At 45.1% G+C, this 17,454-nt stretch overlaps 1 protein-coding gene across 3 annotated transcripts in view; it reads right to left on the bottom strand.

The window, feature by feature from the left end:
• Positions 1 to 17,205, bottom strand: part of IMMT (inner membrane mitochondrial protein) — a 53,539-nt gene extending 36,334 nt beyond the window's left edge. For all 3 annotated transcript variants that reach the window (XM_044447408.1, XM_044447406.1, XM_044447407.1), the window contains exons 1-2: positions 17,060 to 17,205; positions 2,602 to 2,675 (exon numbers count right to left, since the gene is read on the bottom strand). In XM_044447408.1, the coding sequence (XP_044303343.1) occupies positions 2,602 to 2,675; positions 17,060 to 17,101 (116 nt within the window). In that variant the 5' untranslated portion in view covers positions 17,102 to 17,205. The remainder of the gene's footprint in view (positions 1 to 2,601; positions 2,676 to 17,059) is intronic.
• Between the last annotated feature and the right edge of the window lie 249 nt (positions 17,206 to 17,454).

The raw sequence follows: 17,454 nt of genomic DNA, 5'->3' as shown, positions 1-17,454 counted from the left end.
GAGGGTGGAGGCGACGTTGTGGAGGCGCTGCATAATAAAATATTGATGTCGCGCCAACGTCGCCTCATAGTTAGAAATGCGAAGTCCTAAGCCCGAGGCAGCATAGACCCGCCTGGCTAGGGAATCTATTTTCCGGCCCTCCTTATCCCTCGGCACCGTATGTCCCCTCGCCTCCCTGCCTTGTGAGAATTCGACGACCGCCAAGTTTGGTTTTGGGTGCTTTAACAGGAAGGGGATGTCTTCTTCCCTGACCCTGTACATAGATTCATATCTCCTGGACGTCGGCTGAGGATGTGAAGGTAGGTCCCAGGGCTGCGTCATCACCTGCCGCAGGGTAGTTATAAGTGGCAGAACGATAGAGGTTGATTGCTCCCTGCGGACGACGTCGTAAAACTTATCCGTCGACGGTCCCGGGCGCTGGGCAGCGTCGATGTCCAGGGACTGGACAAGCCTCGACATCAGCTCCGCGAAGGAGACGTGTGACTCATCGGGTGACGCAGGATCCTGGGATGTCACCACGACGTCCGGGGAGGTTGAGTCTACATCAGAGTCATCCGAATCAGCACCATAGTATGGCGGGGCAGAAGATGACGACTCCGCTGGTGATAAGGAGCGGCTGCTTCCGCTTTGCAGGGATCGAGGCGGTACCCTCCTCGAATCCACAGACCGCGGTTGGTCACGGGGAGGAGGTGAGGATCACGCTCTGGGAGCAGGGTAGTATCCCACAGAGAGTGGGTCTCCCCAAGGTTGGCAGTAGGGATGACGCCAACTCTCCGGGCGTTGCTCTACCGAACAGCTCCTCCGATTCCCTGATGGGGACAGGCCAGCTTCTGTCTCCAATGTCACCGCGGGCATCGGTGTCAGTGACCTCGTTCTGGGAGGGGAGTCCTGAATTTCCCCATCCGAGATAGACCCCCGTAGAGTTGGAAGGGGTGCTGGCGGGAGGTCGACCACACGTCGGGGAGACCCCTGAGGGGTGACCCACATAGCCTCTTGAAGGATCAGTTCGGGCAGGGTCGGTATCGTAACCGCCACCGGTACCAAAGGGCCCGTCGGCTCTGAGTCCCGATTTTGGGAACGATCCATAGACTTAGCCTTCCTTGGAGGCTTAGAGGCCTTTTCCTTTCTGGCCTTCTTATGGCCTGCCGGCTTGTCTTTGGCATGTTTGCGCTTCTCATGCCTCTTTTTTGGTGAGGCAGAGGGGGCCAGCGAAGCAGACACACCTTCATCTGAAGGGCGTGAGGGTGCAGCCACAGAAGCGGAGCCCGGTTTTGGGATAGAGATGAGCGGCTCTGATTGCATCAGGGCCCTATCCCAAAGGAGCCTCAGAAGCCAGTTTTCGCGGTTCTTCCTAGCCTGCTTAGAGAAGGCTAGGCAATGAACACACTTATCCATCCTATGCCCCTCCCCAAGGCAGAGGAGGCATAGGTCGTGCGGATCAGTAGGTGCCATTTTTGGCCCGCAGTCAGCACATTTGTGGAAAGCCGCCTGCTGCACCATCGCAGAAAAAGGAAGAAAAGAGAGATAGTGCAGAGGGTAAGTATATATTTTTGGGTTATTTTTTTTTAGATCGAAGAAGAAATGAGACAAAACTACACAGAATGGGAAGCGAAGTAAGGGGAAAGTAGTTTAAGGGCAATATATAAGGAGAGAACCAAGAATAGCCAAAGCGAAAGTCGAAAGCAGCACGAGGCACAGCGAACGGCGGTCGCAAAGACTGGACAAATGGCGGACGCTCCGCTCTTTATAGCCCATGGGGGAGGGGAGCGGAGCTTCCCGCCAAAAACCGTTAGCTTTCAATCTTCCGGCCAAAGGCACTGCGCAGGCGCAGTACCCATATGTGTGATGCACAGAGGCCACGACGAAGAACCACATGTTTTCCACTGCTTGATTTGTATACAAACCAGACCAGTATATCCTGCGCACAAAATAAGAGAGCCTAAAAGTCAAGGGCAGCAAATGTTTAAGCGTCATTCTGGCACCTTTTCTTTGCAACAAGAATTTTGTAGAACAAGTGATTTCATACTCTGAATGCGCTACTCATTAACTATACGAACTACTTTACTGATAGGCAATTTAAATTAAAATGTGCCTCCCACTTTTTCTTTTCTAATGGAAGCATGCAAGAAGGCTAGCATCAAAAGTTTAAAACAGTCAAACTTAAAGCAAACACTTAATCACAGATAGGAAATAGCAGACAAGGCCAACAACAAAGGCAAAAACCAGGCAGAACAAAATCAAACACTGGAAAGGAATAAAGCCCTGGCAGGAACAAAAGAAGGCTTTAGTCAAGAGTTGCAACACAATCAGGGAGGGAGCTAGACAGATCTCCCAGGGTGAGGAGTTGCACAGACAAGGTACCAGAGAGAAGATCATACATTTTTCATACATTTGATTCAAAGTTGACAGGTTGAGTGGAAAAGCTTCTAGACAGGATTACATGCCGGGAAATTTGGTTTGTTCTTTATTAATTATAGAGGATTTATTCAATACAAAAAGACTCTCTCTTTCTCTTTCTCTGCTATCTGTAAGTCAAATGTAGTAATTAAAAGGACACCTGACAGAGCAGATTTTTAAAAACCAGGTGATGAATCTACATACCCAGATTCTCCAGATGTAGCATATCCACGACTCTGACGTAATGGACGGAGTGAACTTTTACCACACAGACAATTCTAAAGAGAAATACAAGCAGTTATACATAATGGCTTCATTCATTCTCATTTCATGACTGCTTTACCCCATTCATGTGTTTTTGTTAAGACAGCTTTGTAAACAACTAGCTAACAACATTTCTGGCTGGTCCTTGCTGCCCACATACCTCTTTGCAGACCTTTTGCAGCATACTGGCAACACGAAACAATGAGAACCAGGAGCTCTCTTGAAATTTAGAAAAGCTTTCCTCTCTAGTCACCCAGAAACATTTTTCACTTGTCACTGGATACAGGACAAGTGACAAAAGAACAAAACGAACGACAAGCTACTCTAGCTGGTCTCACCAGGTTTCACTTCAGATTCAAACACACTCAATGAAAATCATTTCAAGATCTTTTTAGCTATATTTTTCCAGAAGGATCCATGTCTTTAAAAAAACTTTTTAGTTTTGAGTCTCATTTGATATTTAAAATAGGCCTGTCTTATTTAAAAGTGTCCCTTAAGAAGAAAAAAAATCCATCTTGATTATCAAATTGACTCATTTTCAACAGTATTTATTATACGCAGGCGTGTGACAAGCGCATCCCATGAGCTACAGGAAGCCCCACAAGCCTTGTCTGGCAGATCTTAAAAGCCTAGCTTTTGCTTCCAATCCAACTGGAAAAAAAATAACACAACAAAAGAGGTTCTAAGGTTCCTTCCATAGAAATCTCATTCCTAGATTCTTCATTCCCTAGGAAAGTTCTGCCCTCTTCCTAAAATGCTCCAAGGACACTCTAGGAATGAAGCTTTTACTGCAAAAACCATACAGCATGTTCCCTCACCAGCAGATGGAAGAGAAGGGTTAAAGCTGTGAGCAGGTTGAGCATATATGTGAGTGAACTGGAAGAAAGTGAATATATACGAGTGAACAACTGAGGAGAGAACTGAATGACTGTAAGGAGGGTAGTTTGTGGAGGGGTACAGGGGGGCTTCAGCCCCTGATAAATTATTCCCAAGGAAACAAAGAGCAAATTATCCACCTGTACCAAGCTGAATGTTTCTAAATATAAAAGTATATACAAGAGAAGCAGTGAGTTGTGTTTGTGGGCATGTCTATGCCCATGTGCAAATATATATATATATCAGCCCCTGCTACTGCAGCAGATGTCTGATGTGGCCCTCAGGTCATACACCCCAATATGCAGAGAATGAATGGATGCTATCCCACATGCAACTGAATCTTGCAGGATCCCAGGGAAAGAAGGAATTATGCATACAGCACAGATATTGTAATACGAAGCAATGCTACTAAAATCCTCATCTGAACTCCAACAGTCCAATCAAGCTCTTTGTGGTCCCTTGATCTCCAAGTCCATTCAGTTTGCAACACTTCAGTTAGACAGAGGAAAAGGAAAATAGGAAGCTGGGCTGTAGCAGCTTTCCTCTTCACTCTCTCTCTGAATGGACCCCTGTTTACAACTGGCTAAGCCTGTAAAAATCAGCACCATCAAAAGATTGGAAATATAGTGAATAAGAGAAAGGGCACAAACAAAGTAATCTGGCTTCTTTAAGCCATCAACGTGGTAGATATATCAGATTTAAAAAAAAGAAATACAGTGAAAACCTTCATAATTTTCTGATTCTTTGGCAAATTGAAGGTTTCAAAACTGAATTGTAACTTTCATTAACAAGAGCTGAAGATTAATGCATTTGACCGAAGCTAACACAGCTCGAGGATATTTACAAATTTGAATGAATTTGAGTATTATTTATAAAATACCTAACATAATTTATTTCATTTTTATACTGCCCAATAGTCAAAGAATCATAAAATAGTGGAGTTGGAAGGGGCCATGGGGCCATGGAGTGCAGGACTCTAAGTTAAACCATTCCTCTCAGATGGCTGTCCAGCTACATCTTGAATGCCTCTTATGTGGGAAAGCCCACAACTGCCCTAGGTCATTGGTTCCATTGTTCAACTGCTCTAACATTCAGGAAATGTTTAATGTTATCTAGCCAGAATCTGGCTTCCTGCAACTTGAGCACATTTCTTCTGTGCCCTGCACTCTGTGATGACTGAGATGAGATCCTGTCCTTCCTCTTTATGACAACCCTTCAAGTACTTGTAAAGTGCTATCACATCTCCCCTTCTCTTCTCTTCTTCTTCTTGAGGTCAAACATGCCCAGTTCTTTCAAGCTCTCTCACAGCGCTTTGTTTCCAGCCCATGGATCATCCACGTTGCTCTCTTCTGTACCCGTTTCCAGTTTGTCTGCATCTTTCTTACTGTGGTGGCCAGTACTGGACACAGTACTCCAGATGAGGCCTAACCAGTACTTAGTAAAGGGAAACTAATACTTCATGGGATTTAGAAGTGATACTTCTATTAATGCAGCATAAAATAGCTTTTGCACTTTTTTCAGCCACATCACATTGCTGACACCTTTTCAGGTTGCAATCTACAACAATTTCAAGAACCTTTTCATTTGCTGTATTGTTGATCCAAGCATTCCCCATCTTGTAATGATGCATTTGGTTTTTTTTCCTAGGTGAAGAACTTGGCAATTGTCCTGACTGAATTTCATTCTGTTGTTTTCAGCCCAGTTCTCCAACCTATCATGATCATCTTGAATCTTCTTTTTTGTCTTTCAGGATATTAGCAATCGTACTCATTTTGGGTCATCTGAAAAACTTATAATTGTTCCCTGTACCTCTTCATCCAAATCATTAATAAATATGTTGTTGTTGTTGTTGTTGTTGTTATTATAACATTTCTATGCCGCCCCTTGCCGAAGCCTCGGGGCAGCTTACAACACAATAAGATACATTCAAATACAATAGAACATAATAAATTACCACTTAAATACAAAAATACAAAAAATACACTGAGATACAATAATATAAAATTAAAATTAACAGTATAAAATAAGTAAATAAGGAATATAGGAGTAGAAAAGAGAAGGAAGAAGAAGTTGTCCTGGCCAGATCATATATTTTAACAATTAAAATGATGTTTAAATAAAAAGGTCTTTACCTGGCGCTGAAAAACCAGGAACGACGGTGCCAGGCGGACCTCTTTGGGGAGTGAATTCCATAGGTTGGGTGCCACCGCAGAGAAAGCCCTCCTCGTAAGCGCTCGTTCAGGTAGTCAGGACCCAAGCCGTTTAGGGCTTTATAGGTCATAACCAACAACTTGAATTGGGCCCGGGCTTCAATGGGAAGCCAGTGAAGCTGACGGGGGACTGGAGTCATGTGAGCATAATGCCCCGTCCCCGTCAGCAACCTGGCAGCTCTATTTTGCACCAATTGAAGTGTTTGGACTGTCTTCAGGGGAAGCCGCACGTAAAGCGCGTTACAGAAGTCTAGGCGGGAAGTCACCTGCGCGTGTGTCACCGTTGCCAGGCAGTCGTACTCCAGGTAGGGGCGCAGCTGATTAATCAGCCGAAGCTGAAGGAAGGCGCTCCTCGCCACCGCTGTCACCTGAGCTTCCAAAGAAAGCTCCGGGTCGAGGAGTACTCCTAAGCTGTGGACCTTGTCCCTAAGAGGGAGTGTTGCACCATTCAGGACTTGGTCAAATCCACCCTCTCCGAAGCCCGATCCGCCAACCAACAGGACCTCCGTCTTGTCTGGGTTGAGTTTCAGTTTATTGGCCCTCATCCATTCCATTACCTCGGCCAAGCACCGTTTCAGCACAACCACTGCCTCACCTGGATTAGTGGAAAACGAGAGGTAGAGCTGGGTATCATCAGCGTATTGATGATTCCGCAGCCCACACCTCCTGATGACCTCTCCCAGCAGTTTCATATAGATGTTAAATAGAGAGGGGATAGAATGGAGCCCTGTGGTACTCCATGGCATAGCTGCCATGGTGCAGAGACATAGTCCCCCAGCACTACCTTCTGGAATTGACCGTTGAGATAGGAGCGGAACCATTGCAAAGCAGTGCCTCCAACCCCCAATCCCATTAGCCTATTCAGAAGGATACCATGGTCGATGGTATCGAAAGCCGCCGAGAGGTCCAGAAGAATCAACAGGGACGCAGTCCCCCTGTCCTTCTCCCTGCACAGGTCATCGTACAGGGTGACCAAGGCAGATTCAGTACTGTACCCGGGTCTGAAGCCAGACTGAAAAGGATCCAGATAATCAGTTTCATCCAAGAGTGCTTGGAGTTGTCCCGCCACCACTCGCTCCAACACCTTGCCCAGAAACGGGATGTTGAAGAGCACTGGGCCCAGGAATTAACCCTGTCATTGATGAGCATTTTTGAGTCCGATTCTGTAGTCAGCTATATTAATTTTATTTAGCATATGGCATATGTTCTGGCACCTGCAGTTGCTAGTTTGTTATTGTCCCAGTGCACCACAGGTGGCAAACTACCTTAGCACTGGTTGGCTAGCGATGTTCTTTGAAGTCAGTTCATCTGGAGCTTTTCTCTGCTAATCCTTCACCGAGTGCATCCAGGAAGATTCAACGCTGGTGGTGCTTGTTTTCATTGTGAATGAAGCCAGCAGGTTTCCCACTGAGTGGTGGTCCCTGTTTATCTACTCACAGATGGTATGCTTCTGAACTGCTAGGCAGGCAGAAGCTAGGGGCAAACAACGGGAGCTCACTCTGTCCCACAAAGCTGGGTTCAAACCATTGGAGTGCTGACCGTTTCTGATCAACAGTTCCAAGATTATTAAGCCATTGCACCACTACATCTCCTAGTCAACTATGGATCCTCCTGAGAGTTGTTCCATCCAGTTCCCTTTTAGCTAGTTTGCTAATCAGGATGTTGTGGGGCACTTTTACAAAAGCTTTGCTGAAGTCAAGTTAGATTATGTCCACAGCATACCCACAGTCCACATTTACCCAATCAAAAAATGAAATCAGATTAGTCTGGCAGGATTTGTTCTTGTGAAATCCATGTTGGCTTCCAGTAATCACTACACTGCTTTCAAGGTTTGCAGACTGATGGCTTTATAATCTGCTCCTCAATTTTCCCAGGAAATTATTTCCTTGGTTCTTCTTTTTCCTTTTTTGAAAATGGGGACAACATTAGCCCTTCTTCAGTCATCTAGCACTTTCCCTGTCCTCCACAATTTCTCAAAGTTGAGAAACAGTGGTTCTGAAAGTTCTTCTGTTAATTCCTAGGATGGAGTTCATTGGGCCCTGGAGATTTGAATTCATTTAACCTAATTGGAAATTTGCCTATCAATCTTGAGCTTGTACTTCCCCTTCATCAGGAAAGTCATAGACCTTCTTTTGAGAGAAGACTGACACATAGGAATTGAGCACGTCTGCCTTTTCTTTGCCATCTTTTATCATTTTGCCATCTATACTGAGTAGTTGAACCCCCATTTCTTTCCTGTCTTTTACTTTGGACACATTTGAAGAAGGCTTTTTTATTGCTTTTAGTATCCTTTGCTAGCCTTGGTTCATTCCTAGCTTTAGCCTTCCCAACACCATTCCTACAATTCTGTGTTACCTGCCTGTATTCTTCCTTTGTAGCCTGGCCTTCCGTTCACTTCCTATACATGGTCTTTTTCCAGATAATCTCTAAGCTTTTTGTGAAGCCACATGAGCTTCTTCTGTCGTCTTCTACCCCTTTTCCTGGTTGGGATTGTTTGTAACTGTACCTTTAGAATTTCCTTTTTTAAAAATTCCCACCCATCTTGGACTCCTTTTCTCATCAGTTACCTGGCATTGTTCTCAGTTTATTAAAATTGGCTTTCCTAAAGTCCAGGGTACATGTTTGGCTACATTTGGCTTTTGCTTCCTTTAGAATCAAGAATTCAGGTGTGGCATGGTCACTTTCCTCCAGAGTTCCTATAGCTACCACTTTGTCTATTATGTCTTCCCTGTTGGTTAGTATCAAGGAAAGCTGTTCCTGTTGTTTCTTTCTCCACTTTCTATTCATGTATAAGGTAGTAACAATATACAGTAATTATACTGAAATCAAGTGGATCCTGCAACCAGCCTTACTTTCTATGCCATCTTACCTGGATTAAGTTTCAGTTTGTTCACTCTCATTCAGTCTATCACAAACATCTTTAGCTCTGAAGTCTGTAGAGAAAGCCAGCTAGAACACAAATGGGCAGAGTGTTACCTACCATCTTGTGGCACTTGCCCTAGACTGTTCCTTGACTTCTGCTGTGGGGAAAGATTGCCAACGGTAGAGAAAGAAACAAAGGGGTTAGCCCTCTTCCCAACACTGTATCATCCTCTACCCGTCACGATGTTAATTGGGCCCAACACAGATTTCCCTACTTGGCTCCCATCTTCCTTCCAAGGAATATATTCAGGCTGTTGGGAGGAAAGAAATAACCCCTCCCCCCGCTCCCACATACACACAAGGCTATGAACAACCCAAAGGCAAGACATTAGGGAAGCGACCATTTTGGCTTCCTCCCACTTTTGTGATCTCCTATTTGTGGTTGTCACTGCCCTGGAGTTATTGCTTCCCTCCCAACAGCACACCTAAATTTGGTGGGGGACCCAAATCAGGTAAAGAGAGATATGGTATTGGGAGGAGGGCTAAACAAGGTAAAGGGAACACACCCACACCTAATGACTGTGCCATGTTTGGACCTCCTCACATTCACAGTTTTTTTTTGGGGGGGGGGGTCCTACTCTCAGCCTGCCCTCTCTGGGAGTTGCTTTTGAATGCCAGATAAGTCCAGAACAAGGTCTCCTTCTTCCATGGCTTAACAGTGGAAGAGGCAGCTGATCAAGGATGCATCACTGAGACCTGGGTGGCTGAACAAGGAGGAGTCTGTCCCTTCCAGTTATGCCCACTGGGGGTTCTTGGTTCAACAGTAAGAAAGACCTGTGGGCTGGGAAGGGGGCACTGTAGTTGTCAATAGGAATTTCCTTCTCTCTCTCACTTTGTCTCTCCAGGCTACCTGTCTGACTACAAGTCCAGAGGGTTGTGCCAGCAGAACATATTAAGAGATTCTGTTGTGTACTGACTGCCCCATTGCTTAATAGGCTCCTTGAGCTGACAAAGGTGATCTCAGCTGAGCTTCCCTGGACTGATGGTCTTGAGGGACATTAACATCCATGATGAGAGCACCTTATGAGGTAGATCAGAATTTCATGAATTCTGTCATAACCATGGGAATGTCACAACATTGGCATGTAACATGTAGCAGGGCACACTCTGATTTTTTTCCCGGTGGGCACGGGGATAGTGACCTGAAGGTTGGGGTCCTTAAATTAGTCTCTGCATCATATTTGGATCACTGCCTGCTGAGATTTAATCAATGGCAACTTTCCCCTCTGCAAAGGTAAATGACTCCTCCCTAAAGGCTAATTAATCCTGATGAATTCCAGAGGGCTTTGGGGGATTTTCCAGCTGATACAATTAGTAGTCCTGTCGAATCCCTGGCTGAACTCTGGAACACAGCTATTACCTAAGCAATTGACATGATTGTTACTGAGCATCCTCTCAGCTTGTATGACTCTGTGGATTAGAGTTCAGCTGAGAGTGATGAAACAATGCTGGAGACTGCTTGAACTCAGATGGAAAAAAGCTCCTAGCTGGTGCTACTGAGTCTTGGCAAGTATTTGTAATTAGCAGAGAAACAACTTTTATCTAATCTTCCATTTATCTCCCAGCAGACCTCTTTAGGGTTGTCCAGGACCTATTACAGGCCAGCCCAAAAGAAGAAGGATGTGCAGGAGAAACTACAACAAGGATGGTGGAAGAAATCCAAGCTGAACAGAAAGCCAGGCAAAAAAGGTAGAACAAAGAAGAAAGTGACCTAGAAGAGACCAGGAAAAGGTATGTGCACTGTCCTTGACTGGGGTGAGGAGTCAGCTTACAGGGTGGTTAAGCCCCCACAATACAGGGAAATAAAGCTTTTGCTTGCTCCCTTTACTGGCATCCCCCAACACTGGACTGAAGAGTTTTGGAGAGTAAGGAAGCTCTGTTTTGGAGAGTAAGGAAGTCTGGTTGTGTATTAGACACAAGACAACAGGACGGACTATTGGGGAAGAAAGCAGCAGCCCTGGGCTTATCGCAGGCTATTCATTCAGATGTTCTTGAGACAATGGTTGTTTCCTGGAGAGAAAATCTATTCCACAATGTATACCATCAAGCAAGTTATTGTTTATGGAGCATTAATCCTCTTTGGTGAATGTAACTAGGAAAGCCTTCAATAAAATCAATATCATCACCTTCTGACTGAGGTCCCAATGATAAAAGCAATGGATCAAGGTGAGGGTTGATGTTCCCCTTCCTCCAGACCCACTAACACTGGTGGAGAATGTTGGCAGGGCACAAGAGTGGGTTCAACTACCCCTCATCTGCCCTCCCAGAGTCATGGATGACATGGCTAGCAGATTAGCAAAGGCAGCAAATGCAAGAACAACGGAAACTAATACAACAGTTTGTTAGTTAGCAGACATATCTTATGGATCAGTTATTCAATTCACAATTGCAGAAACAAAATGCCTTAATACAACAAATTCGGGGGAGACTGCAAACACTCCATGCTGAAACGGTAGCTGGCACAGTCACAGAGGTGAAAGGAAGAGGTGTAGCACCTATATGCACACATTAAAAATTACTCCTGCAGATGATCCTGAAGCCTTTCTGAACACTTTTGAGAGGGTGGACCTAGCAGCTGGGTATGCTGACTCTTGCTGAAGCAAGGCAATATGGCAAGATAAAAGCTGCCCTCTTAGGAATTTTATATGACTGAAGAGACCTATCACAGGAGGATGAGAGACATGTCATTCAGCCCAGGTGCTCATCCCTGAGCGTTTGGTCAGAAAATACAGGCCAATGGCTGAAGGTGGCTAAGTAGTTCTGAGCAATTAGCAAAGGTTGTCCTTCCCACAGTGAGCATAATACCAAATGCAATCAGAACTGGTGACACTAGAAGAAGCTCTTCAATTTATAGAAACCTATGTGGCAGCAGAAGAACCAGAAGACTTGAATTTGCAAGCAAAAACCTGGTCTGAGAAGTGGACCCAGAGAGAGCCAGACAATGTTTTTATTGCTTTATTTTATTCTAAATGTTATTCTATTTATCAACCACTGTTCATCATTCAGAGAGCACCTGCTGTTGAGAAGTGCATAAAGCAAAACAAAACACTAATTCAGGACTTCCACTGCCTCCTCGGGAATGGATTTAAGTAGGAAATAAAGCATGGAACTTCCCATGGCACCCATATGTAAATGGCATCTATATGTAAATACTGTTATTCTTACAATATTATCAATAAAGTCAGGCAACACAAGCTACTATTCTAAAATTTCTGTAGTTTCAAACTCTGCAAGAACTTTCTAAAATGAACCATTCACTTTGCCTGAGCTATTGTAATTCCATATTTCTATATGCCCGTTATAATTTTGTTGTCCTTTATAATCTCTTATCCAAATAGATTTGTTACTAAAGAGAAATATCTTTCTGTAAACTTTTTCTGGAAGGAAGTGCTGTATTAATTATAATGTTCTGACATGTCTAATTTTCCACAGGAAAAACGGATGTCTCCATTTTCTCCAAAGTCTCCAACTTTTTTTCAAAGAAATGTTTAAAGTAGCAAACTTTAGAAGTACAGTGGTACCTTGGCTCACGAACTTAATCCATTCCAGGACTCTGGTCGTGAGCCAAGTTAAATTTCCCCATAAGGTTCAATGTAAATAAGGTTATTGGTTCTGTAACTATTTTTTTTAATCAGAAAAATGTGAAGCAAAGAGACAAAGAACAACAAAGATCGTGATCATTTCCCCCCCTCCCACCTCGAACATGAGCACGGCCATTTCCCCGCCCCCCCAGCACGACTGCGATTGCACCCGTCATCCTTGCCCACACCCATCATCCCAGCACGCTGGGGGGAGAGACGGGCACAAACGTGGGCCTGCTCGAGAGGGGGAGACAGGCGCGATCATGCTGGGCGGGGGGGGGGGAGATGGCTGAGATCACGGTTGCACTCATGCAGGAAAGATGGGTGTGATCTCAGTCATCCCCCCCACCCCCAGCACAATTGTGACCATCTCCGCACTCAGGGGGTCGCCACCCAATGCGGAGTTCACAACCCAAGTCAAAATTTTTATGAAATACTTGTTCACAATCCGATTTGGTCATGAACTGAGGCATTTGTGAGCCGAGGTACCACTGTAATATCACACACCCCATTCTCAAATTGTGCACAACTTGAAAAAATATTTTTTAAATGCCAGATAGACTGACTTCAAAAACCACGTTCAAAGAATGGAATGGACAGGGAGGGAAACACAAGTTGCTATCTCTGTATCAGTGAATGCCTTCAGAATAGTTCCAGTCATAAAACAAAGCATCATATTGTCTTTTGTGAAGGCCCCCATTTAAGTATGCTACACTGTTTAAATAACAGATCCATGGGCTCCAAGGCAAATATAGAAACACAGCATACATTTAAATTCAAAGAAGGTTGCAATCCTATACATATTTAGACAGAAAAGGTCCTACAACTCCTCATATACTCCAGCCAGCCATGTATAGAATTACATCCAAAATAGTCTAAGTTTATAATCCATTTTTTTCTGTTCACTTCTATATTGTGAGCTGTCTTGGGCACATCAGAAGACAATAATGCCAGGGAAAGTTGAAGGCAAAGGAAGAGGGAGACCAAATATGAGATGGAGTGATTCCATAAAGAAGCCACAGCCTTGAGTTTACAAGAGCTGAGCAGGGCTGTCACTGACTGAACATTCTGAAGGGCAGTCATTCATAGGGTCACCATAAGTCAAAGATGATGAAGTAACTTGACAGCATGTGACTTTTTTCTCTTTACAAGGTTTAAGCAAATAATGAATTTCCTTAGAATTCAGTATATGAAGACTCATAACCTTGCCAGGAAGCAATAGAGCCCTAGTTCCAAGGTGCTATGAACTCCAAGAAAGCACCATGCTGGTTGTCTCCCACAGATCACAACTGAGCATCAAAGAAGACAACCAGAGATGTTTTGGGTGGAGGGAAGGAGGCCAGGGCCAAGACTTATGCTGATTCTAACTGGTGCCCAAGCCTCCTTTCCTTCCCATCTCTGGCACTTTATTTAGGCAACTCAAAATGGCCATCTAGATAAAATACCCAGTGGGAGCCACAGTGGCAGCAATTGTCACATTGTGCTTCATTCCAGGCATAGGATGCACATAAGCCTACAAATCATTTCAGTACATTTTGTAGTTTATAAAATAGGCAATTCAGTATTTCTTTAATGCATAGGCTGCAATCCAACAGAGTTAATCATGTTTAACTCACTGAAATCAGTGGGCTTGAAGGTGCTTTAGGCTGCAGCCCTAAATTCCTAGACTGGAATACAGAGCAGAGAAAGCAATATTTACTTCTGAGTAAATATACCCAGAATTGCACGGTCACTTTGTGTTGGACTGTGGCCTTGATTATAAACCAATCAGGAAAAATAACAAAGTGAACAATGAAACCATATGCATGTTTCACTTAGAAGACACTCTGAATTCAGCAAGACCTTATCTCAACTCAAGTATACAGCAGGATCCCCATATCTGCTGTCTCAGTTACTGAGCTTTCACATAACCAACACTGACTGTCAGCCTTCCACGTTTGCAGGGATTAGGGGAGTAGGATTCCCATGAAAGTGGACAAACCACTAATATCTGTAAGGAACTACATACCGTATTTTTCGCTCTATAAGACACACTTTTTTCCCCCTCAAAAGTAAAGGGAAATGTCTGTGCGTCTTATAGAGCGAATGTGTGTCTGCCCGATGCCCGGGACGCTGCCGGCCGTCTGCACAACGTGGCACCACCTGGCCAGCACGCGCTCGGCGCGCCCTGCTCCGCCCCCGCCCTCCAGCGCAGGTGAGAGCTGTGCTGCTCAGGGGGAGGCATGCGGAGGAGCAGGAGCCGTGACCTTTAACCTGCCGGCCGCACGGAGAGACGGACTGCTCACCCCCACTGCCCGGGAAGACCTGCCGCTGCGCCGCCTGGAAGACCATTGCCGGCATGCTGCCGGCCGCATGCACCATGTGGCACCACCTGGCCAGCATGCACTCGGCGCGCCCTGCTCCGACCCCTTCCTCCGGTGCAGGTCAGAGCTGTTAATCACAGGTCAGTGTGTGTTTTCAAATGGCAACCCGTCTTTTAATGAAGCCCATGGGGAAGTGATGGGGAATGTGTCTGTGATTATCAGGAAGCTTTCAGTTATCTGTTAGTTGATCAGACACAATGTTTTTAGGATCAGTGGATATTTGAACAGCATTACCTTCATTTATGAAGTTTATTCTTCAAAGGCTACTTAGTCCGCTGTGTGTTTGATTTACCATACAATATCTCATTTTTTGTCAGAAGTTTTTTTCTATTATTTACTAGTAGGGCAGCGTGGACATTACTGGCTTTTTTAGATTTGTTATTGAATTGTCTGCAGCAACTCTTGTATAACTGGTGTAGATTGTGGATTCCTTCAATAATTCCACTACTGACTAAGAAAGTGATGTCAGTGATTGTGAGCAACAGAGCTTCATAAATTCTGACTCTAGTGATGATGAGTTCTATGGGTTCGATGAAAACTAGAATATTCGAACTTTGTTAATGACAGTGATGATGGTTCTTAATGCCACTGTTGACTGCTGTTCACTTTACAAGGTTGAAATATGGTATTACTGTATTCTGTTATAGTTTATTAAATAGTTTAGTAAACCATTTGATTCAGAATATTTTTTTCTTGTTTTCCTCCTCTAAAAACTAGGTGCGTCTTATGGTCAGGTGCGTCTTATAGAGCGAAAAATAAGGTACTCTTTTGGGGGATGCCATGCTCTTTGTCTTGGTACTTGCCAGCCTCACTCATGTGTTTTGTCTCTCAGTGGGTGTGAAGGCTCTAGAGATATTTGCAGTTTTTCCACTTTTGTGGGGATCCTGTGCCCCAACCCCCACAAATGTAGTGTTTGTTATTATCTGCAGTTTGCATCATCCACTGCGGGGCTTGGAACCTAATCCCTGCAGATACTGCGGTCCTCAACAGGGTCAGAGCCTTACAGTGCAAGTTTATTCAGAAGTCCCCTATGCTCAATGGGACTTATACTTACTAAGCAGCCATAGGACTGCCGCCTTGGTCACAGTCCCAGTGTGTCTCATGACTATCTCTTTGAACTCCCCTTCTTCCCATATACACCAAGTACAGTGAGTAGACACAAGAATTGGGAGAGGTGATTATGTTATAGCTCCCAGAATCTGGAACATCCTCTTAAGCTAAGTTAATTGCTCCCCATTGATGCTCACTTCTCAACAAGCAACCAAGCTTTCTAGTGTTACTTTTTTGGATAGTGCTTTTAAATGATAGATACAATCAGACTATTGCTGTTTTGCCTTAGGGCCTGCTGGGAGGGTGCATGGGGTTATTAACTGTATCTTTCCAAACAATTGTTAGTCACTTGAATATCATGATTGAAAAGCAAGGTTAACAACAGAATAATGTTGCTCTTTGAAGAAAATCACCACCATCAAGCTCATATATTGCACTAAGTGATTACTAGTTAGTTAGGATGCTAGGTCCAAAGTGTTCTAATGGGTAAGGAACTGAAGAAGATGGTTGCAAATTAAACCCTTGGCTGCACCATGTTCAGCCCTAGAAACTGTTTTCAGCACTGCAGCCAGGGCAAATCAAGGTAACAAGAAATAGTGCAAAATGTTTTTATATTATCACAGCCTGTTCCTCACACTTTACATGAAACAGCAGACCTTTCAGCACAAAACAGAATGGGTTCCTGACACTTCTCTTCATAGAAATTAACCACTGGGAACAACATGTAACCTCTGAAAAATTAAAATTAAAACAAGGCCATCTCCTTCTGTCCTATCTGAAGGACCTGGCCTACAATAATCTGTGGCGTTATTGGCACAGAATTATATTTGGAAATTGGTCATGAAGTATAAGAGAAAATTCGTAGAGTCAGAGGCCCTCCACTGGATTAGAGGTGACATTCAAGGAGACTACAAACCCCAGCAGCCCTTCCTCCACTGACCCTGCGCACCGCCAGCCAAGGCATTCCACAATGAGCCGCAACCCCCCTGCTCTTTCCCAGGCTGGCTCTGCCTTCGCTTGCTACGCCGAGCCAACCATAAGAACTACAAACGCGCTGCAGGTACACAGCCACACACACCACGGAAAAGGCATGGGTGCGCAGTGCACGATGGGACGCGGGAGCTTAATTTAACCCTACACTACGCGAACCGTCCTCACCCCGTTTACCCGACGCCACATGGCCACCGCCCTCCTCGATAACTGGGCAGCCAACGCAGGGTTAGCCAGGGCTCTTCCCCTCAAAGCTAAGAACGTTGCGCCTGCCCGGCCGCGCACGCAGGACGCCCCCGCCCCCCGCCCGGCAATTTGTTACGAGGACAAGGCGCCGAAACGGACGAAAGCCAGAGTGACTCTCCTAATCGCTCCCTCTCTCACATCTTTCGTCCCTCCTGCTTACCTGAGCCGCTGCGCTCCCCGCGCGTTGACACACCCGCAGCATGATCCCGGACACCGCCTAAGCGAAGCGGCGGAAAGCAAGACGAGCGAATGCCGCGCAACTGCTCTGGGCCGAACTGCCTGGGAGGCGGAGCTTCTGCTCACCAATCAAACCAGGAAACATGTTGGTTGTGCAGATGTTCGTCCATGTTTCGCGAAAGTATGCGTGGCAACCAATGGAAACAAATTGTCATCGGTCTATTCCTCTTCGAAGCAGAGAGGGGGAAAAATTAGGGGTGGCACAGCCAGTGTGCTGTAGTGGTTAAGAGCATGGGACTGGGACTCAGACAATCTGGGTTCTAGTCCCCGCTCAGCCATGGAGCCAACTGGGTGACTTTGGGCCAGTCACAGACTCTC

This window comes from Varanus komodoensis, unplaced genomic scaffold (assembly GCF_004798865.1).
Source record: "Varanus komodoensis strain SLA01 unplaced genomic scaffold, ASM479886v1 scaffold51, whole genome shotgun sequence".
In the NCBI taxonomy this organism is placed as follows: Eukaryota; Metazoa; Chordata; class Lepidosauria; order Squamata; family Varanidae; genus Varanus; species Varanus komodoensis.
The sequence above is the reverse complement of the archived record's forward strand: the minus strand, read 5'-3'. Positions and strand labels throughout refer to the sequence as shown.